The sequence below is a fragment of the Arvicola amphibius genome, chromosome 6 (genome assembly GCF_903992535.2).
Source record: "Arvicola amphibius chromosome 6, mArvAmp1.2, whole genome shotgun sequence".
Lineage (NCBI taxonomy): Eukaryota > Metazoa > Chordata > Mammalia > Rodentia > Cricetidae > Arvicola > Arvicola amphibius.
Genome location: NC_052052.2, coordinates 38,378,248 through 38,406,095, shown reverse-complemented (window position 1 = coordinate 38,406,095; position 27,848 = coordinate 38,378,248). Strand labels below are relative to the sequence as shown.

The 27,848-nt window shown below is 37.0% G+C and overlaps 1 protein-coding gene across 2 annotated transcripts in view; it reads left to right on the top strand.

The window, feature by feature from the left end:
* Faf1 (Fas associated factor 1) overlaps positions 1–27,848 on the top strand; it is a 278,068-nt gene that overhangs the window by 45,230 nt on the left and 204,990 nt on the right. For both annotated transcript variants that reach the window (XM_038332461.1, XM_038332462.1), the window contains exons 3-5: positions 7,696–7,742; positions 22,305–22,507; positions 27,561–27,652. In XM_038332461.1, coding sequence (XP_038188389.1) covers positions 7,696–7,742; positions 22,305–22,507; positions 27,561–27,652 — 342 coding nt within the window. The remainder of the gene's footprint in view (positions 1–7,695; positions 7,743–22,304; positions 22,508–27,560; positions 27,653–27,848) is intronic.

Sequence of the window (27,848 nt, the reverse complement as noted above, 5' to 3'; positions counted from 1 at the left end):
AGAGTGTCTAGGAGTTGGGGGAAAAAAGAAATGAACAAAATATATTTTATAAAAAAATGTAAACACCAGTATATTTAAAACAAAATACAGCGAAGTGCCTAGTGGGAGGAAGCTAGGTCACTGGGAACATGTCCTAGAGCATTATATGTAGAACCACCCCTCCCTGTTTGCCTTACTTTTCTGGTAACCATGAGTCCTTTTGGGACCCCAAAGCAGAAATCTTGCTGAGACCTTTCCTGGATGAGTGTGAGCTTGCACACTCTGTTACAGAGCTGAATTTAAACCTTGCCTGCTATTTTCACGTCTTTTGCTCTAATGCCATGGAATCAGTTTTCCCGTAGAGGTTGTGATTATATTTGATTTATTCTAAGAATTGGGTTGGAAGTGAAGGACCAGATTTCTAGTTTTGGCAAAGCTGTTTATTTGCTGCGCACTTTCAGGCAAGTCACTGCATCTTTCTGGGCCTTTGTGATCTCATCCATTTAGTAAAAATATTACTTTTTTTGACTCCTTATTCTTATTTTGCAGAAACTCCGATTTTTGTGATTTCACATATAAGGTTTTTGAAAGGATAGGTCACACATTGGTAGTGATGTTACAGGGTTTCACTTTGATAAAATAATACTTGGTTTTGATTCTTGATTTGTTACACAGAACTCCCCAAATTTTTGAAATTTCCTCAGTCGTGAAGATAGGAGGTGATTCTTATCTAGTCTCAGGTGATTCTCATCTAGCTTCAGGATCGACTTTGACACAGTGTTGGAGGTTCTAGTCCACAATCAATTGGTCTTTTTCGTTTTGGACTTGGAATGAGCCGTGCCTAATTATTGGCTGAAGCACTTGGTAGTGGAATATTAGTTATGTGAGGAAGAGAGAAAGAGTAAGTGGTTGGGTCTCACATCTTCCTCAGGGGTGTGCCCTTTGTGACCTTAGTACCTTCCTGCCAAGTTTTGATCCTCAGTGAGTCTACTATTTCCCAGCAAAGGCTGTGTGGGACCAAACCTTTGACACGTGGGAACATCCAGTATGTAAACTATGGTATAGTCTTTGTTTTGTAACCTTGTAATTCCTTTCTAGCTAATGCTCTTTGTTTCAGGCCTGCACTTTGATGTTTTATTCACTAGTGGTTTGACTCCCTAGTTTTCAACAACTGAAATGCTGGCTCTTAGTAAGGGAGTTGGCAGGATGCTCTTGAGCTGCCCAGCATTAGACGGAAGAAGTGGAATAGGAAAAATGAGAAGGCATGTGGGTAGTTTCTTGGTTTATTGATGTTTCCTCTCAGCAGCTCAGACTACTCTGGAAGAGAAACGCGCCTTTCTGAAGGGGTGTTGCCTTTGAAAGCCTTTAATCCTGAGCAACAGTCTGTTTCCTACTCCGACAGATGTGCCTGCTTTCCTCTTGTGGACCGTGTGGAGGAAGGCAACAGATGTGTGCTAGCAGTGTTGAGGTTAAACGCCAATGCTTAGTTAGGGGTTGAATCAACTTAACAGCCAGCACATTTGTTAGTAATTCATGGTAGGTGATGCTGTGAGAGCAAAACAGCACGATCTCGTGGAACAAACGGAGAATGCACTCTCCTGTTTAAGCAAACCTGAGCTGTTTTGTGGTCTGGTTTCATTATGCACTTTGATTTCAGGATATAGCCTTTTGCAGTAACATTCTTTCCTTAAAGCCCTGCACCCACTGTTGTCACACCACATGACATTTCACAAAAATGGTTGTCAGTACAACCTTTCTTATTATCTTAGTTTGCTTTCTGTTGCTGTGATACACACTATGACCAAAAGCAACTTGGGGACACATTTGAACGCATTTGGCTTACACATCCCAATTGCAGTCCATTGTTGAGGGAAGCAAAGCAGGAACTGGAGAAATGCTGCTTACTGGCTTGCTTAGCCTGCTTTCTTATGTAGCCGAAGATCTCCTGCCCAGGGATGGCACTATCCACAATGGACTAGGGCTCCTACATCAATTATTAGTTAAGAAAATGCACCAATGACTTGTCTACAGGCCAGTCTCAATAGAGGTTTTTCACTTCTTAGAGGACCTTAGCTTGTGTCAAGTTGACAAAAAACACAGAAACCCAAATAGACAAAAAAACTAAACAGCACACCTGGACTTATTGCAAAATATGAGTTCCAGATACCCTATATATTCTTGCTGTAGTTGCCAGTCATTTTATTTTTTCCTATTCATATAAGTTATAGAATCATTTTGTTGGGGTTTTAATTTATACTTCAGAAAAAAATTATACTTCTCTTGTTAATAATGGGCATTTGGTGATGCTTTCTTCTAAGTGCCCATTCAATTTTTATTTTGTTGTTGTTGTTTTTCTATTTTTTCTATTCAAGTTAGGTGTTTTCCTGTTGGTTCACAAGAGTTTTTTTTTATGTTTTCTGGATAAGAGCTCTTTGTTGTATGATGTGAAGATCTTCTATTCTGTGTTCTGCTTTTTTGCTTTTTTAATGAAAATCTTTAATGAACAAGAATGAGTTCATTTGTAACTTTTGCTTCTATTGATTTTGAAGTTTGGATTGTGTTATGAATGAAATCTCTGTCTATTCTATGCACATGGAGATGTTTTAAATTTTATTTTATTTTATTTTTTTGGTTTTTTGAGACAGGGTTTCTCTGCAGCTTTAGAGCCTGTCCTGGAGCTAGCTCTTGTAGACCAGGCTGGTCTCGAACTCACAGAGATCCGCCTGCCTCTGCCTCCCGAGTGCTGGGATTAAAGGCGTGCGCCACCACTGCCCGGCTCTTAAATTTTTTTTAGAAGTTTTATTGCTTTGCTTTTTATATTTAGAGTTCTAATTAATTGGGATTGATTAAACATTTTGTTAGATTTATTTATTTTATTTATGTGTATGAGTGCTTTGCCTGCATTTATGGTGCACCATGCATTTGGCAGGTGCTAGCAGAGGTCAGAAGAGGGCATTAAGATTTCCTGGAACTGTAGTTAAGGGTAGTTGTGAGTCACCATGTGGGTTCTGGGAACTGAACGCAGGTCCTTGCAAGAGTAACAAGTGCTCTTAACCACTGAATCATCTCTTTAGGCACAGAGATTGATTTTGAGTGTGGTATGGGATGGGCTGAAGTTTCTTATTCTTGTTTTTCTACTTATAGAATATCAATTTCATTTGCCTTCACTGTTGAAAAGACAGTTTTACTTCTCTTCAGTGACGCCTTTGTTATAAATCCAGAATCCTTATATGTGTGAGTTTATGTTTCAATTCTGCTCTTTTTTATTGGTTTGAGTACCATTGCTTCAATACCATCCTGTATTTCAGTTACTGTAGATTTAGAAATACCCTTGGTAACTTTATTATTTTTAAGGTGTTCTTGGCTCTTTTTGCATATTTATTTATATTTACTATTAGGTTATTAGTTTTCTTTTATTTTTTTTTTATTTTTTTTTATTTCTTTTTTTTTTCTATTTTTTTTTTTTTTTTAAAAATTTCCATCTCCTTCCCTCCTCCTCCCCCCTCCCTCCCCTCCTTCTCCCCCTTCTCTCCCCTCCTTCTCCCCCTTCCCTCCCCTCCCCTCCACCCATACCTCCCCTCCCTCCCTCTCAAGGCCAAGGAGCCATCAGGGTTCCCCACTCTATGCTAAGACCAAGGTCCTCCCAACTCCCCCCAGGTCCAGGAAGGTGATCGACCAAGCTGAGAAGGCTCCCACAGAGCCCGTCCATGAAGAACAATCAGAGCCCAGTAGGATAATAATCAACATTGTTTCCGAAGAGGCTAAACTGAGGAGTGGAGACCCTTTGAAGCAGTGGTGGCATCATGCCATGGCGTGAATAAACAGGGATGAAGGAAGCCAGCTGAGCACCACCAGTCATTTCCTTCTGCTTCTTGACTTAGAGGCACAATGTGACTTTTCTAACTTTCCTTCCCCGTCATGAAGAACTCTGTCTCCAATCTGTGAGCCAAAATAAACCCTTCCTTTGAAGCTTCAATTGCTTTTATAAAGTATTTTGTCACAGTAACAAGAAAAATAATCGTTTCTAAAACCAAGCTGTCAGCAGTCTTATTTCTTTACAATGGCCATCTTTTGCCTTCCAATATTTTGATTACAGGCTACAAATACTATTATTAACCCCATTTTATGGATGGGAAAACTGAAGCAGAAAGGAATTAAGTAATTCTTAAAATCACATAGCTAGTTAGTGATGGAGCTGGAATACAATGTATTTCTGGCTGCAGTGAGAGTATATTTAAACCAGGGATTTATGAAAGGTCTATGCATTTAGACATGAAGTAACTTTGGAAGTAATAAGGAGATTAGAAAAAATATCCTGTATGGTAAGGTATAGTAAAAGATTTTTTTTTATTGGTACCTAATATGTATGTTAAAAACTATATTTTTCTTTAGCACTCATTGCATCAGAATCACTTGAACTTGTAAAAATGATTTCTGGGCTCCATTCCTAATTACCTCATTGGGAGCAGAACTTGATATAGGATACATATCTGCATTTCTAGCTTAGTGTGTGCAGACATTATGTACCTCTGTATTATTACAACAAAATAGATAATTTAAAAACTAATTGAAAGTGAATAATTATCATTGCTAATTTTCCTAAGTTTTCTGCCAAATGTCATTTAATTCTTAATCCAGTTAATCTCAACAAACTTCTATGTTCCTAATAACGTTATTCACATTAGTCAGGATATCAAAGATCTAACACACACACACACACAGCAACTAATTATATAATAATGGTATTTTTAATTCAGTTGTGCTAATCATTATAATATATGTATATGTCAAGCTATAACATGTACAGCCTGAATATTTCATTTTGTCAGTTATACTTACACATGAACAATGATCAGTCATACGGTAATATATATTTTATAGGATTTGGTTACTTTGCCTTTTGCTGCTGTGAATAATGGGACTGAGCATGGGTGTGCGTATATCTCTTTGATTTGGCACTCTATCTAAAGTAGGATTGCTGTTTATCCCCGAATACTGTAAAGCGGACGACTTACAACTGTGTTTGGCAGAGTATTATTGCACTTTTGAGAGGGAAAGGGTTTTATTTGACTCAGCATTTTTGTTGAATGCCTTGTGGAGAAATGAGATGTATGGGCCAAGGGTGGGAGCTGGAGATCATTTGGAAACTATGATGTAGCATGATTGATAAAAACTCAAGAGACAGAAATTGGGGTTCAGCCTGAAGGTCAGAAAAGCAAAACAGTCAGCCACTGGTTCTTACCTCTACTTCACTCTAAAATGGCGATCCTGCCTCCAGGAATCTCAGAATGAGACTGTATCTGAGAGTTGTTTCCTCCTGTTTTATTTTCCTCTCTAGTGCTGGGACTAAAGAGCGTGCAGCACTACTGTCCAGTATCTACAGCAAACCAGTATGGTTACTGGGTGGGTCTGAAGGTGTGAGTCACCACTGCCTGGTCTGTAAGGCTGGCCAGTGGGGCTGTTTTACTCTGATTTTCAGGCAAGCTTTGCTTATTAAAATACAAATGAAATATCACTACACTATGGAAATACAGTTTCAGAGGGACTGTATGGTGGTTTGGACCAGAGTACGTAGAGGGTTAGTCAGAGTCTAAAATTTGGAGATAAAGAATTTGTTGTTAGATTTATAACTTCCTGTAACTCCAATTTCAGGGAAACTGGCATCTCTGGCCTCTGTTGGTACCTATAATCATATGCACACATGCATATAAACAATTAAAAATAATAAAAGATCTTTAGAAATGTATTGAAAATAGTAATTTAGAAGAAAAGTTTATTAGAACGAATTTAAATATAGTTGGTTATTATCAATCACCTGCTATATTTCTTAAAATTTAAAATTACTCAAGAAAAATGATTTTATTTTCATTCCAGAAAGGATAAAATGTTACTAGGAGTCTTTTTGAGGACACATTGACTGATTTAAAAATTATTTAATTTTTCTTATGCGTATATGTGTGTGCTTGCTTGTCTATATGTGTACCACATGTGTTCAGCACCTTCTGAGGCCAGATGAAGCTTTTGGGTCTCCTGGAACTGGAGTTATAAGGGGTTGTGAGCCTGCTGATGTTATGTGTTGAAACTGAATTTGGTTCTTTCCAATACCATCAAGGACTCTTAATCATCGAGCTATCTCTTCAGCTTTCATATTAGCTTATAACTGTAATATCATATTTTGTTTTAGACCTTTCCATTTTTGTGTGGGCATTTATATCTACTCTTTTTTTTGGGGGGGGGGATGTTGATTTGTTTTTCAAAGCAGGGTTTCTCTGTGTAGCTTTGTGGCCTGTCCTGGAACTAGCTCTTGTAGACCAGGCTGACCTCGAACTCACAGAGATCCGCTTGCCTCTGCCTCCCGAGTGCTGGGATTAAAGGCACTGCCTTTATATCTATTCTTATTTCTTTATCTCGCCAGTATGTAAGTAGGGAAATTTCCATCTCAATTTCTTTCTTACAGCTCAATAGATTTACAGTATAAATGAGGTAGAAGCTAGAAATTACCTACTTTGTAAGTATTGAGAGACTTCTTTAGAAGCTGTCATTGATATAAGTGATAATGTTATAATGAGGATAAGATTGTAATAAGATACCTTTCTACTTAGGGTGCAATCTATGAAAATCATAGGATTGCCTTGCTCACAACTGCTGTCTTAGTGACCAGACAGTTCTGGGTTAGCAACTCAAAAAATTGTAGGCTAGGTTGATGCTAGATTGGATATAAGGGATCAGTATAAATGAATGAAAGAACATCTTGTGTTGGGAAGAGCTGACGTGATGCAGGATGGGAATTGTGAATGCTAAAATGCAAATATCCTGTGAGTTAACTACCTGTTACTTAGGGGGTCTGAAGTTATTTTAATTCTGACATATTGCAAGGAAACAACTTGAACAAAAATGCACTGATTTCTATACTTCTAGTATTTTCCATTAATGGAAAAAAGTGGATAGTTGATGAAACTTTCCAAATATGGAATTTGCAAGATTTAGTTATACCATTTAATTTGATCTGCTAATAATGTATATTGTTAAATAGAAATACATTTATCATTTTTATTTCCAATAAATGTTTGAATTTCTTTTCTATTTGTGTTAACTGTATTCTTAAAATGTATTGGTTTTAGTAATTATTTTCATTTATATTCAGTCAAACTAGAGACTCACCTTTTAAAAATCTCAGATTATATACTTGAATCTTTGAATATAAAGTAGAATGTGTAGCAAGCAGAAATTATCCGAAGTGTGAAGAAAAGAAGCTACAGGTTTGAAAGAACATTTGAATAATCAGGCTGTTAGGGAAGCCAGTAAAACATTTTGTCCAACAGTTGACTCAGAAAAAAATGACCTCTTTAGTAGTTTTGTAGAAGAATATAGTATTCTTTGGTCAATTTCAATTCACTTAAGGTCCATAGTCCTTGGAGAGTCTGATTGGTCTATGTAGGGCTGTCATTGACATAGTTCCACCAGTATATGGAATGGAACTTAATAATTCCCCAAAGGAAAAACAAGAGTCGTAATCAAAAGCTTTCTAAATATTATATTTTATTATGGTAAAGTAGAAAGCACTTAAGAGAAGATTCTTTTTACCATTAGGGAACATTCAGTATTTTGTTTAAATATTTCAAGATATATTTGCTTTCTATTATGACATTCTTCATTCCGCTAGTTCAGTTATCTATTTTGTTAAAATTCTGAACCCCCCTTATTTTTCCTTTGCAGGCAGCTATCAATGGTGTAATACCCCAGGAAAATGGCATTCTACAAAGGTATGTTACAAAGTACTTAATGGTTTGATGACAATTTATCAGAATGAAGAAGAAAATTTTACCAATTTTGGGGGTTCATTCTTTAATATATATATAAAAAACATTGGGTACTATGGAGCAGGAACTGAAGTTTCACATGGTTGTAAGTTGTTATGTGAGTACTGGGAACCAAATCCAGTTCTTCTGAAAGAGCAGCCATCTCTTAAGTGTTGAACCAACTCCATATTGCCAGCTCCTCTGTTCTGTTCACCTTTTAGTGGAGCTTTTGACTTTTGGTCAATAAGTTCATTAATACAAGCATTTTGTTTGTTTGTTTGTTTTGAGACAGGGTTTCACTGTATCTTATACAGGAGCCTGTCCTGTAAACTAGCTCTTATAGAACAGGATGGCCTGGAACTCACAGAGATCCTCCAGCCTTTGCCTCCCTAGTGCTGGGATTAAAGGCATGCACTACCACTATCCGGCCAGACATTGTTCTTTTATAGTATTTGTTAGTTAGTTCTCTGAAATTAGTTAGTTCTATAAAATTTCCAGTCAGCCTCCTCCTTTTTTGGAGCAGGATTTCGTGTGTCCCCATCCATGTTGAGCTCCCTGTATCGTTCCATCTGGTCTTAGATCTCCCTATGTCTACTTCTGTTTCCCAGGTGCTGGTATGACAGGCATGCAGAGTCTATTTTTACTATAAAATCTTTATTTTTTTTGCCAGTTGGATAATACAAACTTTTAGAGTGATTTGGTGATTTTAAATAAGACACGGCACAATATCCACACAGTATGGCTTCACCTGACAGTTCAGGCTTTCTCTCCAAGCTGACAACACAGTCTTTCCTCCTTCCCCAGTTGCTTTCAAACTCCAGAAATTTGTAACAGTTTGACTAGCTTTTTAATAATGACACATCCCAGAGCACAGGACTATGACCCTATCTGATGAAATAGTCTCTGTTAACATGTGGAGTAGTTTTATTTACTTTGTGTCTTTGTTACAGGTAAAATTGGAAGATGATCCTAAGAGAGAACTATAATGTTTAAAACATCCTTAAAAAGGAGTGGGTGATTTTTTTAAATTTCCTTTTGAAAGAGATTTTTGGATTAAAATAACTCAGTTTAAAGTCAGAGGAAATAAAACAGTTTTTCCTTCTAAACGTAGTTTATTTTTTGGAACTTGCCCCTTCAATAGAGTACTTTTATTTCTTACTGTTGGCTTGAGTTTTGGTGGCTGGTACTTGTAAGTCATGGGAGCATGATCTGCTATGTGTAGATGAGCAGGCAGAGGGGACTAGGAGTAACACGTGGAGAGGAAGAAAAGTGCTGTCACAGCAGAAAACATTCAACCTGGATTGCACAATTGTGCTATATTTGGTAGGAAACTGTGTATTTAGGATAGAGGCAAAAAACTGTTGCTGCCTATACCACTTTTAATGATTTAATGGAAAGCTGTTTTCCAGTTCCTCCTTAAAATTTGTCACGTTTAATCCAGAGTAAATATGGCTGATGTCCAGATTCTGTAGCAGAGCTTTTTGGTTTTGGTTGGAAGGGTGATTTAAAAGTATTCAGTTTGTTCTACTGAAGCTCTTATCCAGAAAAGGAAACCAGATAATTACAGGAACTTCATGGCCACTTTATAAACTTGGGTTTAGAAAGTTTTAGAGTACTAAATAACACTCCAGTTTCATCTTAATGATTTCTGTTACCACATTCTGTGCCTTCATTTCCTCTGGGGCTTTTCATTGTAATACTGAAGACATTGGACTCCATAGCATTTGCTGTGGTACCTGCAGAAGCTTGTATTCCCTGGAAATATTTCATCTTTCTTAGTATAGATGATATCTTTTGCTTTTTTTAATGATAAATTTAGTATCCTGTAGTAAATACTATAGTATTTAGGGTCTAAATTTGAACAGAGTGAGTTTTTTTTTTTTTTTTTGCTTTCTTTGCTTCTTTCTGAGGAACAAATTATGCCTGCGAAGGAAAATAAGTTGTATCTAGTAAATTTCTCAACTGTTTTCTTCCTCTGTTTTTTAGTTTTTAAAATCACTGTGAATTTCCATAACTGGGAACAGCTGTTTGCCTACTAAGGAAAATAAAAGAGCCCTCTTTGACTTCTTTCATAGTTGGCACTGAAAGCAGAAGACAGTGCTAGATGTCTATGTAGTCATTTAAAAGGTTCATTGCTTTGTATCTTTGATTTAAGTTAGCTATAGTTTATATTAAAGAACTGCCTTTTACTTTATACTTTAACAGAAGAGCAGAAAGAATCAAATGTATTTCTGTGTGTCTCAGGTTTATTTCTCTTGCTGAGATAAAATATCCAAAACAACTTCTGGGAGAAAGGTCTTATTTTATCTCACCGTCCCAGGTTATGGTCTGTCATAGCAGGGACGTGAAGGCAGTTGAACTTAGAGCAACAGTTACATTACATCACAGTCAAACACAGACAGGACTGACACATTCCTGTTTACTATTCAGCTTATTCTGTCTACTCTTATACAGCCCTGGACCCTTGAAATGGTGCTGCCCACTTTTAGGCTGGATCCTCTCACGTCAGTTAACATAATCAAGATAGTCCCTCACAGCAATATCCACATGCCAGCTTGACAGTCTCCTAATGAAAATTTTTTTTTCTAGGCGGTTCTAGAGTGTGTCAAGTTGGTAATTAAAGATCACATTATTTATCCTATTTATATATTTTGATATTTGTATAAGATACTATCATGAGATACAGATGTTTTGATAGTAAATAGTTGCTGGGCACTGGTAGATATAATTTTTTTGGCTAGAGGTTATAAAACTTTTTGGAGTTTGATTCTTGCAACCCTCATAGTAGAAAGAGAAGACCAGCTCCACTTGATTATGTTGGATGTACTTTGGTCAATAACACTTAAAAGTTAGAAAGGCAAATTTTTAAAAAGTTATGCCCTTTCTTTATTGTTATTTTTCTGGAAGATTAGTAAACATGAGGTCATAACTTTTTTTTAAAGATATTTTCCTTTGGGTAAGAAAGTTGAAATTTAGCACATGCATATAATATCTTTGTTTTTCCAATTTATTTTTACAGTCATTTTAGTTACATATTTTTGTTAGACATTAATAAAGACAGATACTTTTATCCCTGATTTATAGTTAAGGATAATAAGGTGTGAAGTGGTTTGGCCCAAATGCTACCGCATGATGTTGCTGGAGTAGGGAATATCTTCTAGTTCAGCACATCCTCTGGCCTTCCTCCTAGGACTGTCTCATTAGGCGACATACAGATACCACAGTATGTTTTAAATGACTGACTTATGCAGTATTCATTCACTTGTAAGCAAATGTCAAGCTTATACACGGAATTTGGGCATTCTTAATAGTTAATATTAAGAACATTGTGCAGCACCTCACATACTGTCTTCAGAGATAATTTTTTAGATGTATTATTTAATTACTTGCACTAAGGGAGAGCAGATGCTATGTTTAAAAATGAGTTTTATAAATTAATAGTGTAACTTTACTTATTCACTAAATAGGTGATTTTTATCAATTACTTATTTTATGACCCAGAAGTGTATGTAGTATACTCATTTGTTTATTGCTTAGCATAATTACACTTAGGAAAGACATGTTTATTTTCAAATCTTGAGTGTTATATTTTTAGGATATATAATGTTAAACCTTCAGAATGTGAAAGTGCCCAGGCATTCTGGTTTAGTAAAATGTCCATTAAAACAATCTGAATTGATTTATAAATTTGCCTTGAAAGCAGATGTGGTTTTATTGGATAGGTGTACCCAGAGACTTTGCCATTGAATGACAAAGATGAAATAATAAGCAAGTGTCCAGTTCCTGTTAACTTAGGAAAAGTTCTTACTACCTCCTGGAGCCTGAGTGAGTGCTCTGTTGAGGAGCCTAAGCACTCGCTGGCCATGAATTAGACCTGAGATAGATTTCTGTATAGATGCCCCCCATCAATGCCTCTTAAAAAATGATGTTCTTTGCTACAGGCCACAGGATTATACAGTGAGAATTCAACTGTTAAATCATAAGGCTGATTATGAGGATTACTCATTCTGATGGAGGACACACAAATTGCAGGGTGTTGAGGATGTTTGCTGTCATTTCTGTAAAACCTTTGTGAAGCCATAGTACTCCCTTTTCCATAGTGGGATTTGTCCCCAAAACCCGCAGCAGTGTATCAATCAATTATTGGACATAAGTCCTTCATGTACCTTTGCTCACACTGTGGGGCCCTGGGATGGAAGTATTCACACAGTTTGAAACTGTGGTTCTCATAGTCAAATCTATGCTCATTCTCTGATACAAACTTAGAACTAGCTCTCCACAATTATCCTTTATGGCAGGACATTCAGCCAGGACGAGGAACCTTGCAAATGAACCACATTTGGAGGCTCAAAGAACAGGCACTGAGAAAGGAAGATACAGCTTGTCTGCCCTCATGATAAGGAGAACTGGGCACCCTGATTTCTTTAACACCGATTTAGGTGTGTGAAACCTCAACTGGCCCCTGCTCTACTCTAACAAACTATTTATATTCTGTACTTACCTTCATCTTGGTTTTATTGATACTAGATCTTAGTCTAGGAAATTAACTGTTTGTGCCTATACCCCAAGAGATACAGGAAAAAGCTAACCAGCCCCAGAGAAAGGAATTCCTTCTAATTTGGTCATCAGTGGGGGCAAGCATCCTGCTGCTTAGCCTGAGCCTGGAAGTATCAGCCTCAGGATTTTACACTACATAGACATAGTTTTTCCATTTGCTTTAGCCACTTTAGATGTAATCTCTAGGGCTGAGAGGTCCCCTGAAATCAGCTACATTTGGTGAAAATGCTTATAGGGATCAAACACCACCCATTTTTCTCCCATAGCTCCCTTCTGTTGTCATTGTTACCACAAAGCTGTATTCCTAGCCACTGTGGAAAGTGGAAGAAAGTGCTTAGAAAGTACATAGCACTGCCTCATTTTCTTCCCCCTTTCTATATTTATTCGATTACAAGCTCCTTGCTTCACTAACCACACAAATGTAGTTTAACACATTTAGATCTCTAACACTGTTAGAGATCATAGTTCCTTCCTCTATCGACCCTTTCCCCCTCTTTAGATATGCACAAATCATGCTCTCTAAGGTGATAAGTAAGATACAGGTGCCCTTTTTATTAGTCCTTTTCTGTTTTCATTGCCCTGAGAAATGCATGCCTGGTATCCTTGCTATTGCTAGAGAATTGCTGATTTTGTCTGCATGGGTATTTAAATTGGAACCTTTGAAGGATGGCAGAAAAATAAAGAAACTGGTGTGGAAAAGTATGTAGTGGAGAGTTCATTTTCACCCTCAGATCTTTAGTTCCCTTGCCTGGCCATTGTGTCTTGTCTGGATGCTGAGAACCTGAGCTAGAACCTGAAGGGTCTCAATAGTTCTTTGTTTTTAACCACATTTTATTTTATATATAACTATATTTTACATACTCATACTCAGTATGTAAAATACTATAACACAATGATTGATGTAGTTGTAAGCAATAGAATGAGGGGGGAATTTTCAGGTTACAAAACCTCTCCCCCAAGGACACATTAAAAAGGAAACTTTCCTCTAAATAGATCAGTGTGATAAACACACTCAGTGACTGGTCCTGTCTAATTCCTGTTGTGCTGTTGAGCAATGATGTTAAAAATGAAAGCCCCGCTTTCACATTTCTGACCTCAAAAGCATATCCCATTCTTTTGTGAGGCAAGACGGTTCTTGCTTCTTGAATACACAGACAACTGAATTTGCCTATCAACCTTAAAAAAACAAAACCATGATGGAGTTGAAACTAGAAAAAATATTAGCTTTTTATCCTTCCATGATTCATAGTCTTCCCCCCATTCTCCTTCTTCCTCATTATCTAATTTTTTTTTTCTAAATTTTTAGGTTTTACCCACACTTCCACCTTTTCCCAGTGCCTTTGTTTTTTCTTATATAATTTTTGATTAGAAAAATATAGTGGTCTCAAAAAAACCAACCAAGCCACCAACTCAACCAACCAACCAAACAAAATCCCCAAAACTAAAAGAACCCCAAAAAGAAAAGTATAGTGGAGGAAGTCAAGTGATATGTTGGTCATTTTAAAAATAAAAAAATAAAAATTTGAGACATGTTTGTTAAGGATCAATAACCAAAATACTGGGTGCGGGATTTCAACCATGTAAAATTGAAGGAGTTTCATGTAGGGAATTAATTATGAAGATGGGGAGGAGATTAAAAGAGCAAACTGTAGATACTAAAACAAAACAGATAAAATGAAAAATAGTGTGAGTGAAAAGAAGCAAAAGGGTCTGGGGAGATGGCCAGGAACCCACCTGAAGGTGGGGAGAGAATTGACTCCACAGTGTCTTCTGACCTCTACCCTGGCACTTTGGCATGCGCTGTGATGGTTAATATTCTTTGCTGACCTGACATCTGGAAAGCAAGCCTCTGGGTATACATTTGACTATCTCCCCTGAGGTTAGCCTCTGAGAATGTTGATTATGCTAAATGATCTGAGAAGACCCAGTCTAAACGTGGGCAGTGCTGTTCTTAGGAGGAGGGTTCTGAGCTGTGTAAGAGCAGAGAAGACGAGTTGAGCATAGGAACATGTGCTCTCTGTTCAGGATTAGGGGTGTGATAGGACTGGTTCCCTCAGGCTCTGCTGCCCGGACTTCCTTGCTGTGATAGCCTGCAGCTTGACTATCTGGACTAAACTAAGGCCTTTCTTCCTTAATTGTGCTTGTCAGGGTATTTTATCACAGTAATGATAAACTAACCTACACACTGACATGCACACACAATTTAAAAAATTTAGAACACACACACACTCTCACACACACACAAAACTGTCTTTAGTGAATGATACTAAAATAAAGTCAATACTGTTGTTGGTATGCTTGCTGCTGGTAGGTTCTGATTGAGATAGCATTAATGTTCAGACTGAAAGAAATGTGTGTGTATGTGCACACATACATGGGATACTAAGCCCTGGTTTCTGTTAATGGTCATAAAACTGTAGTTGATGTTATTATTTTTTCTTTCTTATTAGTCTATGTTCCTTGTCTTTAGTCAACGTCACTAGTCATTAAATTTTTTTTTTTACCTTGTAGAACACCACAAACCTTCGTTTTGAAAAATGAGTATCTTTAATGAATCTGTTTTTTTATTAATTGCAAATTTCCAGTAACTTACTGGACATAGTTCACAAAGTCTTTTAGCTTACAAACAGAGTCAACTGTGTCATAATAACCCCAAGATTTTTCCCTTGGTAATCAGGATTGGTAATAGTGAGTGATGAACTCTAGCTAATACCTCTCTTTTGCTGGGGTTCAGTACCAACTGATATTCTAAATTTCTGATTCAGAAGTGATGTGAAACATATACCTTTGAGATCTACAATCTCTGATTCATCGTAGTCTAAATTGCAATAAACAAACAAACCAAAAAACCAAAAATGTGATGTTACTGGGCATAGACAAAGGATCTACTACCACTGCTCAGTTCCTACAACACATTTTCTGGTAGTTTGATAAATATGGTATTTTTGTCACTAGTGTAAAGAATATGCCATATTCTTTAACAGGGAGCCTTTAATTTAGAGGTCATATTTTGCAACCTCTATCAACTGAGTATTTAGAAAGTCACTGTCCTTTTAAGCTAACTCAGAGAGGACAATCACATCCATACATGGGCCCATTGCTGCAATTCTTCTACTGTGGAAATGAGTTCCTCAGACAAACTGTGTGTGAGAAACCATAGAAGTTACTGTGTTTGATAAGCTTATGAATGATGATACTGGAAGTATCATTGATGTCCAGAGAAGACAATTTATAGTCCAAAGAGTCTTTTTCATTGAAGACAGATGTTACCTATTACTAATCAGTTATAAGATTCTTGTGTATTGTGGCCTCAATATTAGTCTCTTCTATTCAGGTTCAACTTTCGTTGTACCCACGCCTTCCTACCCTTGTGTAGGTGGAGACTGCTCACTTGTTTCCCTACCACTCAGATGTGAATAATCACACAGAAATATATTAATTACAGCACTCTTTGGCCAATAGCTTATGCAAATTTCTAGCTAACTCTAACCTATTTCTCTTAATTTTAAATCACCATGAGACTGTGACCTATTGGTGAGGTTCTGGCTGGTGGCTGACATATTTTCTCCTTTGGCAGCTACATGGCGTCTCTCTTACTCTGCCTACTTTCTTTCTATATCTCTGTTCGGATCTCCCATCTGACTTTACTAAGCCATTGGCTGAAATAGTTTCTTTAATAACCAATGGTAATAAAACATATTCATAGCATACAGAGGGGAATCCCACATTATCTCCCCCTTTCTTTCTAAATAAAAAGGAAGGTTTCAACTTTAACATAGTAAAATTACATATAACAAAACAGTATCAAGCAAGAATTACAGTTACAATATTTGTATCTACTTTATTTTTTATCATAACTAAGGAAAACTATAATTATAACTATCTATTCTTCAGCTCTATCAAAGACCCTAGAAGGAATTTTTTTTTTCCTGAGACAAGGTTTCTCTGTAGCTTTGGTGCCCATCCTGGAACTAGTTCTTGTAGACCAGGCTGGCCTCGAACTCACAGAGATCCACCTGCCACTGTCTGCTGAGTGCTGAGATTAAAGGCGTGCACCACCACTGCCCAGCTTCCCCAGAAGGATTTATTATTTATCAAACTAAGGAAAACTATAATTATTCTTCACCTTCATCAAAGACCCCAAAAGGATATATTACCTAAGTTAACAGGAAGTGCATTGTAAACAACTTCTAAAACTCCAGACTTGACAGAGACGTCTAGCTGCCTGGACAGTCATCCAAAGGTTTTCTGTAACATTGGGGCATCCATCTTCAGCCTACAGGCCCATAGTATCCAGCACACTTTTCCATGAAGCAGGAAATTTGAAAGACTGTTTGACTTCTATTGGCAGTTTGTCAGTCATTTTCTTCTGTATCCTACAGAATGTCTGGCAGAGTCTTTCATGAAGCAGGAACCCTGAAGGACTGTATCACATTTAGCCAAATTTAGTATGCAGTCATTTTTCTGTGGGTCCTGCATATCCAGTTCATACAGCATACCATCAAGCAGTCCAGGCAAGAGCAGTTTCTCGCCCAAATGGATAACAAACTCTATAAGGAGCCTCTTCCACTGCCCATCATCCTCATGTAGTAGATTGGTGCTGCCAGGAGCAGATGTATCTCATTGTCATTAATGGTCCTAAGTTCTTAAAACATTTTAAATGCCATATTCTGTAAATCTTTGAAGGGTTTGAAGATTACATATTCATCTGAAATATATCTCTGTGCATCTAGAAAACCTAACATGACTACAAGCTTGACTTATAGATGACTATTAACCTGCATTTTTGATTATACATTACATTTTTAATTGAGCTGCACAAACACAATACCTTAATCAAGAACAGAAAAATACATATAACAAAATTGACCTTAAATTTGTATCAACAAACCAAGATCCATATCAATGCAAAGTGTTCATCTCTATGGCATATCCCCCTTTAAATGTAAACAAACATTTATAAACAGTCATTTAGGGAATTTGGGTCTTGTTCTTTAGACTGCTTCCTGCTGCTTGAGGGTACTGTTAATCAGGTCTTTCATAGGGTATTTTGTATGGTAGGTCCATCTCAGCCAACAGTTCTGAAGCTGTCATGGATTTTGGACCACCTGGCCATTGCTTCAGGGAGTTTTGTTTGATCAGACAATATTAGCTGGTTAGGAATCCACAGCTTTCTGTTCTCTGTGAAAACAAAAGCAGAACCACTTTTCCAAAGAAACATATCCTTAGACCCAAATTTTGAAGTCAAGATACCTTTAAAATATATATATATATATATATAGCAGCCTGTACAATGAAATATCTCTCTGTATGTAGCTCATTCACAGTCAAAAAATTCAAAGAAAACACAACAATATATATAATTCAGACTCTGTGTGTATTTTCCATTTTTACATGGCTTCATTTTTCTTACCTACTTTAATATATTCTGTTTCTTTAAAGACTTTGTTTTATTCTTTAAAACTATTTTTTTATAAATGTGTCTGTATTATTTTTCTTGTCTCTCTTAAGCCCATGCACATTTTTAAAACACACTGTGACCCATTTAGAGGTTTATTTCTCTCTGACTCTGTCTTTATTGCGTAGCTTATTTTCTGACCAGGAACACTTTCAAAAGCAACTTGGTCATAGTGGCCCTGGATGCTGGCTCCGCCTCTCTCCGCCTTTCATTATGATGGAGGTACCTTTACTGTCAGCTCTGCTACTGCCAGGTGGGAGCTATGCTCATACCTCAGCTCTGGGAAACAGTTGGCTCATGCTGCCACCAAGTACTTGGCAGTACACTACTCACAAACCCTATTCAAGTATTGGCTTCTTGAAAGAGCCAGAATTGTTCATGGAAGTATCACGAACCAGGAAGCCTTCTTAAAGGAGCTGTGCAGCTGTGCAGTTTTTGCTGCTACCACTGTGTCAGGAAGCCTTCTGCTTGCTTCTAGCAAACAGAGCCCATCTGAGAAAATGCTGCTACCATGAAGTCACCCTAAACTCTCCCTCTCCCTCTCCCTCTCTCTCTCCCTATCCCTATTCCTCTCCCTCTTCCCCCCTCGCGTGTGTGTCTAGAATTTCTTCCCAAGCTCTATGTTTTTTCTTTGTTTGTTTTGATTATTTTGCTTGTTTGTTTTTGTGTTTTTGGTTTTTTGAGACAGTGTCTTACTGTAGATTTGGAGCTTATCCTGGAACTAGCTCTTGTAGACCAGGCTGGCCTTGAACTCACAGAGATCTGCCTGCTTCTGCCTACCAGATGCTGGGATTAAAGGGTGCACTACCACCTCCTGGCTTGTCTCAGTTTTTATGTGGATATGGCCACCCCTCATTGGTGCACCATTTTGTAGGTGGAGACTGCTCCTTCGTTTTCCTGTCAAACAGACACAAACAATCACACAGAAACTATGTTAATTACAACATTGTTTGGTCAATAGCTTATACATATTTCTAGCTAACTCTTATATCTAAAATTAACCCATTAATAGTAATCTATGAATCACCATGAGACTGTGGCCTACTGGTAACGTTCTGGCTGGCGGCTGGCATCTTTTTCTTTCTGCAGCCTTTCTGCCTACTTTCTTTCTATATCTCTATTTGGATTTTCTGCCTGGCTTTACTCTACTAGACCATTGGCCAAAAGAACTTCTTCGATACCCAAGGGTAATAAAACATATTCATAGCATACAGAGGAGAATCCCACTTCACCCCTGGTATGACCTCATTATGTAAGAATGTGAAAAAGAACTTATTAGCCCGTGTCTTGTCACTGCAGTAAAAATCTTTTCTTCAAGGTGTAGAATGTGGAGAAATTCACCTCAGCATCAAATATTTTCATGTTATTAACAAAATGTCAACCTCATATTGCTCCTAATTCATTGAAGATTTGTATGTTAGGCTATCTCTGAGTGGCTAGCTTTTCCACAAAGGGATGCCTTCTGTCACTGCTGCTTCTCACATGTATCTTTTATTGAGAGTGTAGTGTTAGAGCAGTCTGGTTTTGTTTTACTCCAGTGTATTTTATGTATTTAGTTTTTTTTCCTTCCAATCTAAATGATTTCTTTCCCAGTTAATTAGTTATTGACAGGAAAGCCATTGGCTTTCTTTTTTCTATTGGACTCTAGAAGCATCACCAAGGAAGAAGGACTCTAATTTTTTTCCCCTTTCCTCAAATACTGGGCATTGAACCCAGGACATCTTGCATGAGACATGTGCTCCATCTCTGAGCTGTCTGTACATGTTCTTGCTTCCTCCTTCAGTTTTGGAATGCATGTGTTTGTTGGTCTCCAGCACCTAGCTGTTGAATCAAACTTTGTGCGTTAACTGCAGTTTTGTTTTTTCGGTCATTCATCACTGCTACTAATGCAGTGCTGTTCTGTATAATGTCTAGGTTACTAGGAGCCCTTCAGACCACACTGTTATGACAGTGAGCGGGATAATTGACCTAAATTTTAAGAAAACAAAGTACAGTTACTGTGTACTCTATACTTGGTGCTTTACAAATTAATCATAGAGAATAAAAATATGTGCATAATTATTTAGTAACTCTAGGGTATCTACAAGTTACACACACAACTCACTCTTATCTATCTATCTATCTATCTATCTATCTATCTATCTATCTATCTATCTATCTATCTACCTATCTATCATCTATCTATCTATCTATCTATCATCTATCTATCTATCTATCATCTATCTACCTATCTATCTATCTATCTATCTATCATCTATCTATCATCTATCTTTCTATCTATCTATCAATTGAATGATCTATCGGACTTATTACACTTTAAGAGCAAAACAACAGTATAGGTTAGCAAGCTGGCCTGAGGAGGGTGATAAGAAGAAGAAGAGAGAAAGCTGTGAGTTTGTAATGGAGATTATCAGGATGTTCATTTACCCTTTTACTTGGTGGAAGTAGAGGGGGTCTTTAGAGAAAAAGTAAGAAAACCAGAGTTATCTCTACCAAGTTATGTCCATTGTAGCTTTCTTGTTTCTTTCATTATTTGAGCATCTTCTGCAGTATGCTAGGCAGATGTGGACATCACACCCGGACTATGTGCAGACTATTTTGAGATGGTATTTTTTTCCAGTCTCTGAGCAGACTATTAGAGGAACTTACAGCTGCTCAAACTAAATTGTAGTTTTCCTTAAGCAAATTATTTGGGTAAAACATACTTAATATTATTTCTGTTCACATGATAAAGTTACAGTTGCTTTGGATATAAAGAATGTCTCAGTTAAAACCCTTTACTTTTTCCTTACAGTTAGTATAGACCTGACTTTAGAGGCCTCAAGGGACACTAAAGGTTTTGTTGAAAATAGGACTTCCTTTTCAAGATAACTACCACAAAGCGGAGACTTATAAGAAGTTCCAAGCAGTTAGAAGTTATTTGGTGCCCTGTGTTGTGGTGGGGTGTCCAGGAAGAATCCTAGTTGTGGCCCAGCATCGAATGTGCAGTGGAGACCTGAGGCCTCAAACTAGACCAATGAGTCTGCAGTGAACACTTGCAAGTAGAGATGCATGGGACAAGGAGCATATGACTTGACTTTTCGGACTGCACTGCAGCTTCCATGATGAGATGTTTAATGTATTTCCTTTAAAATTTTTTCTCATTTTATTTTTATTTTTTTCTTTTGGATTTTATTTATTTGGGAGGGGCGGCAGGGGCAGAGGGCAGATGTGAAGGGATGGGAAATAAACGGGATCAAGATACACAAATAGAATAGAATAAATAATTTTTAAAAAAGAAGTTATTTGGCTTTCTTAGTCATGAGTATGAGCATAAAAGAGGCTCAGAGATTTCAGATTCTTTTATATGAGTCTCAGGTATCTTTATACTACTTTTTGGGTTCTCAGTCCTTCTAAAATAGTACCTTAATTTTCACAAGAGACTTAGAAAGTATGCATGTTCAGCTTCCACGGTAATTCTGTAGTTCCCAACATTAACTGAACTCATTCTCAGCAAGGTCTTACCTGTCATTAAAATAAATAATAAACTCTTTATAAAGGGCCATATTCAGAACTTTATACCAGCCTTCAGCTGGACACTAAAAACTGGGGCTGCTGTTTTCCTCTGTATTCTCCATCAGAGTCAGAAGGAGCCGTTTTACAGCCATTTCATTAGCTCTTCCAGAGCCAGTCATCCGATTCAGCACTGTAGTCAGCTTTTATTAAGAAAACAAAGTTTGAACAAATTAAAATTGTATACTGAGTGACAAAGATATTCTAAAGGAAATGGGCGTGGTAATCTCTAGGGTAAAACTGAGTAGATTTTACACACATAGGGAGAAAGATGTCCCCTCTGTTTTATAAGGGGAATGAGAGCAAACACACATGTGGGTTAGATTGGGGATTTAGTATTAAGAAAAGTATCTTTGGCTTCTATTTTCTTAACAAAATCCATCTTTATAAACTGAAAGTTAGATGAAAGAGAATTAAAATTTAAAGAAGTTTTAAAGCAAGGTTTTTTTTTGGAAAATAGAAGTAGCAGGGCAAATAATGATTTACTGAGCATGACTGGAAAATACAGCTAAAGCTTTGAAAATTGTGTGTCTGTGTGTGTGTGCGTGCGTGCGTACGTGTGTAGGCCAAAGGACAACTTGGAAGAGTGAGTTCTCTCCTTCCACCATATGTTCTTGGGATGAAGCAGTTCATCAGGTTTGATATCAAGAGCTTCTACCAACTGAGCCATCTCACCAGCCTAATAACCTTTTTAATTCTCATTTTAAAATGAGGTTTTGCTCACATGGCCACATACATCCAAGTGTAAATGATTAGTAGTAGTTAGAATAGACAGGTAAGGATGGGAGAGAAAATCATGTGACTCCTGGCCATTGTTAAAGATTTAGTAGAAGAAAGAGAACTTGGCCTTACCACAAGTGGTAGGCAAATTGATAGGAAGAGTCTGCAAGCCAGTAGAGAAGAACCTTGATATTGTGTAATGAAGTAGTGATACTTTTTCTTTTCTATCAACATTTTAGTGACTTTGGAGGTGAAACCATGCCAGGACCCACATTTGATCCAGCAAGTCACCCTGCTCCAGCTCCAACCCCCTCCTCTTCAGCGTTTCGCCCTGTAATGCCATCCAGGCAGATTGTAGAAAGGCAGCCTCGAATGCTGGACTTCAGAGTTGAGTACAGAGACAGAAATGTTGATGTGGTACTTGAAGACAGCTGTACTGTTGGTAAGCATTACCTCCATAAAGCCTTCATAAGTGAATGGTTTGCTAGGCATACATTGTTCTTTTCCTTTGAGTTGACTATCAACAAAAGGTAACAAAGCACATTGAATTGGATACTTTCTCATAAAGGTTATTGTCCTCTAATTTGAATATATATTGTGGTGAGCTTAAGGTAAGTTGAAGAATAATTTTTGATATACAGTTTTAATACACTTTTGTTGTTGTGTGCTTTTGTTAATACAAAGCATCACTCTAAGGCACTGTACATACTTGACAAGAACTTGACTGCCAAGCTACATTCACAGTTCTATAAATACACTCTTTAGGATTGTTGTAAACTAAACACCTAGGAGCTTAAAAAGATACTGTATTTATTGAGTACGTTATATACCAACCCTGCAACTAAAGCATACTCATTTTTATAATGTAGTGTTTGCTTTGTGCTGCTACAGTTACATAAATATGACCAATTTTTATGGAGAAATTAAAATTAATTTTCTTACATTTCTGCTAAGAAGTTTTATGATTAAGGCACTGGTGGGACATAGTTTAGTGATGCCTCTGTCTGCTTTTAGGATGGAACTTAATGTATTCCTTGGCGGTGATGAGTACCATGACCTTACATGGCAGAAGGCAGAAAAGGCATAAGGAATGGATTTTCTTTGTTAAACACTTTAATAATTATCTCTTTCATAGAAGTGGGGCCCTTGTTAACTAAATTATCCCTTAGAACTTCTGCTTCTTGGTAATATTTTCCTAATTAAGAAAGTTATATTGTAGAGAATTTCATACATGAGTACTTTGCCTATGGCATTTTTTTAAACCTTTTCTCCAGCTCTTCCTATGTTCTTTCTGCCTTCTCTTTTAGGTCTTGCTCTCTAATTTCTTTAATTATTATTGTACATTCACCTACTACAACTCATTCAAACTGCATTGTAAGCCAAGTATTGTTCCTCTGTGACATGTGTCACTCATGTGTCTCTTCACAGCCTGCTTATATTTGTGCTGTGTCTCAGTTTTCTTCTCACAGTGAAGTAAATGCCAGTTGGGAGTCCGTGTGAGCCTCTTTTTGTCTGCTCGGGCACAAATATGCAGGGCATACTAGGAAATTCTACAAATTCTGTCACTTAGTGTTTGATTCTCTATTTCCATCTCCTTTGCACAGTTCAGGAATTGGTGTTTTTCATGTGTAACTAAAATAATTTCTCAGTGTTATTTACATATGTTATTCTTTCCTCTCTTATGTTTTCCATATTCAGACTGGTATGCATTTTCTAAATTACAATCTTTTGGTGTGTATTCAAGTTACTTCCCGTCCCTCACATTGTATTTGTTTCGCTTTCCTGGAAACTTCCTTCTTAGGCTTCAGATCTCGTGTGAAATTTCCTCCTGTGATGCAACTCTAGCTTCCATGGATGTGGTGATCTGAGTGCTGTGAAAAATGGATCTTAAAGAGCAATTCTTTGTTTAAGATTCCCTTCTAAATGTTAACTTCTTAATTTTAGAAGACAAGGTCTTACTTTAAAATTTCTTTCTCCATTCAGAGTATGGCACAGTCATACCTATTGAGGAAAAGATTGGCTGCATAATAAGAGTGTAGGGTGTGTGTTTATATAGATTAGCTTACCCATAATAGGGCATTGGAAAATAAATACTAATTTTTGTGACCTGCAATATAATTGTTATAGACTATCTTATTGTTTTAGGAATTGAATAAATGTTAATTTTCTCTAAGAAAGAGATGCTCAATAAGATAATGCTGTTTAATTTTTTAATGTGTATTTATTTTATTTTTTGGCATTATTACCGGTTAAATGGACCAAGATTTAAAAGTAAGGCTGAGCCAGTTAAGAAAATTATACCAGAGTGACACCTAGTGGTAGCTCCATTGGCTGGTTAGTGGTTTTCCTGTCATTTATTTCTTCAGTTTCATACCTAACACTTCTGGTTTTCTTTTCTAATCTTGAATAATTTAAAGTTATGTTAAAGGACTTATCCTTTTATAAAGAACTTCTTGTGTAAAATAATGTCATCATCTTGAGGACAGGTGTTTTAATGTATTATTGTGTTTCCAGGATATAGCAAAGGATTTAATGCCAGTTACTTGTTTAATAAAGTTTGTTCTGTCAGTGCTGTGAACAAACTTGTTCCATTCAACATGGCCTTAGTTATATTTCTGTAATGTATTGGAAAATAATAGATCTATTATCATTTGAGTCATTTGTCTCTCCTGCCCACCCACTTTTAATAATAAATATCTTTAAAATAAATTATTTATTTTTGTTTAATCTGTGAACTTCATTTTTTATCTTGACCCCTGAGTTAGATTAGTGAGGCAACCTTTGGCAAATGCCTTAACCACTCCAGAGCTGCAGACATGTTTTGTGAGCAGTAAGCTCCAAGTGGGGTTTTGGGAGGAAAAGGACATTGTTGTTACTGGTAATCATGAAAAGGGAAGCATGGTTGTCTTATTTGCCTTGCAGAGATATTGTGAGGGAGGGTTACATGGCTGTAGAGTGTATAGAGCATACAGTTACAGATTTCACTTTTGAGGAGTCTAGGTAGTGAGTTTTGTATGTTGGTCTGTACTCAAGTTGTGAACTCTGTGTCAGCAACGTACAGAGTCGTTTTGGAACCTAAGTTAGCAGCACACTGAATATAAATTGAACTGTAATCTTAATATGTATAGTGTTTATTTACATAATTGAAATATATCTTTAACCTAGCTTCATGCTCTTGACTGACATTTTATATCTGTGTATGAGGTATAATGGGATATTTCTGTTCATATATACATTGTAGAATGAGCAAATCAGGTTAATTAGCATCAACCTCATGTACCTATCATCAATTTGTGCTAAGAAAATTTAATTCACTTTTAAAAACAATTTTGAAATATGAAATACATTATTAACTATATTCACCTTAATATGCAATAGATTATTTGGAAATATTATTCTCACTTGATTGAACCTTTGCTCCTTTGACTGTCAGTTCCCCTGTCCTTATTCTGACTCTGCTCAACCTTAATTGTCTCCTGTGGTAGTAGTATAGACCATTCTGCTCTCTATTTCGTTGTGTTTTCATTCTTAGATTTTACAAAAAGAAAGATTATGCATAATTGTCATTTTGTGACTTGCTTACTTTATATTTAGCATATAAATCTTCTATATTCATTTTTTTAGTTGCAAAAACAGGATTTAGTTCTTAAGGATGAGTAGTGTTCTGTTACATACATACATATGGCCCTGCCATAGGCCAAACCAGCTTCTTTATTAACCAATGGTAATAAAACATATTCATGACATACAAAGGAGAATCCCACATCATACTTCATGCTAGATTTAAGTTTTGTCTGCCTTATAGCTATTTGATTCAGTAGTTTCCTCCTCTCCTTCTTCTGAAACTGTGATGTTTCCACACATTTGAAATTGTCTTCTAGATTGTCAATATTGCCTTCAGTTTTTTCAGTTATTTTAAGGTATGTCTTCTTGTTTCATCCCATATGTTTTCATTAATATATCATGTGGTTAGATGAACTAGATAAAGTTACCCTCTATTTTATAGATGCTGACTGTATTTCCCCTAAGCAAAATGTTAATCCAAATTTTTATTGCAAAATGTGCTTCACTTATATTGAAGTCCCTTACCATTTGTACTCTCCACTACTCCTGTCATGTGCTAAGTACATGGTAGGCATTCATGCAGAACAGATCTGCTGGCCTGTAAGGCATTTGGCAGTTAGAATATCCACATGAGATTTGCCTTTTGAATATGTTCTGTTCATTCACAGAAATTTTCCTTTCAGTTTCTTGATATTGTAAAGATTAAGTTAATCTCATGTAAACAGACATTTTTCTAAGGGGAACGGGATGGACAGGAAATGCTGCAGGCTTCCACTGGGGAACCCACTCTAGGTGAGGGTGCTTCTGGAGCGAGCTTGAGACCTGAGACCAGTGTCTGTGCCGGAAGCGCCTTTGAAGGTTTGGCAGACCCAGAAGATGACACTGTTGGAAGTTCCAGAAGGTCCTTGAAAGCCTTGGGAAACAGCTAGTGCTGACAGGCCGGCATGTGTGAATTCATCAGTGGTCTAGGAAACTTGAAGGTCACCAGAGCCACGTGTAGGCAATCTTGAAGTTTCCTTGCTTAAGGGAATCAGTACAGAGGCTTGAGATGTGTTGGGGGCATTGCAGTGAGATCTTGGGGGCCATCTTCAGTTTTGTGTTATTCAGGTTACTAGGGCTCACAGCTTAGGATTGGTTCATTAGCATGTCAGAACCTGCCTAAGGCTTGTCTTGTATCAGAGCTGCCTTGAAGCTGGCTCCTATCTTGCAAGCATTATTCCTAATCACACAATATGGTTTCACTTATGTTCCTAACAGTATTGTTAACATTCTTAACCACTGATATCTGTGCTTTTTAGAAAGCTATGCTTTTATAAAAGTGAAGTACATAATTATCTATTTAATAATGGTGAAATATTTTTGTCATTAATTTTGAAGCTCAAGTTCTTCAATGGAACAGCATATTGTTTGGTCAAGAAGATTTTAAATTTAGAGTATTGTGGAAATGGAGACCGCTCGTTTATTTCTCAGCCGCCCAGATCTGAATCACATAAAAACTATATTAATTACAATACTGTTTGGCCAATAGTGTAGGCGTATTCTTCTCTATCTCTTACATCTTAAATTAACCCATTTCTGTTAGTCTGTGTATCACCACAAGGCTGTGGCCTACCGTTAAGGTTCTGGCATTTTTCTCCTTTGGCAGCTACACGATATCTTTCTGACTCTGCCTACTCTCTATTCGGATTTCCTGCCTGGCTTTATTCTGCCCTGCCATAGGTCAGAGTAGCTTCTTTATTAACCAATAGTAATAAAACATATTCACAGCATACAAAGGGGCATCCCACATCAGTACTGAGTTTTTAAACATTTATTCATTGGTCAGATGTTATTGACTGAATATTGTAAACTGGATATTAATGTTGTCCTGGAGTCAATGATTGACTTGTGTTTCCTTATTAGTTATATTTGATCTCTTCTTTTTTGTACAGGAGAGATTAAACAGATTCTAGAAAACGAACTTCAGATACCTGTGCCTAAAATGCTGTTAAAAGGCTGGAAGACTGGAGATGTGGAAGACAGTGTAAGTTTCCTAATTGTCTAGACATAAAAGATAACTGAGTTTTATGATTAGCTAAGTAATGCTTAAAAGCTGTTTTAGTTTGTATGCTTGCTTGCTTGTTTTATGAGACAGGTTCTCATGTAGAGCAGGCTGATCTTAAACTCTCTTGTTTAGCTGAGGATGGGCTTGAACACCTGATCCTCCTGCCTTTATTTCC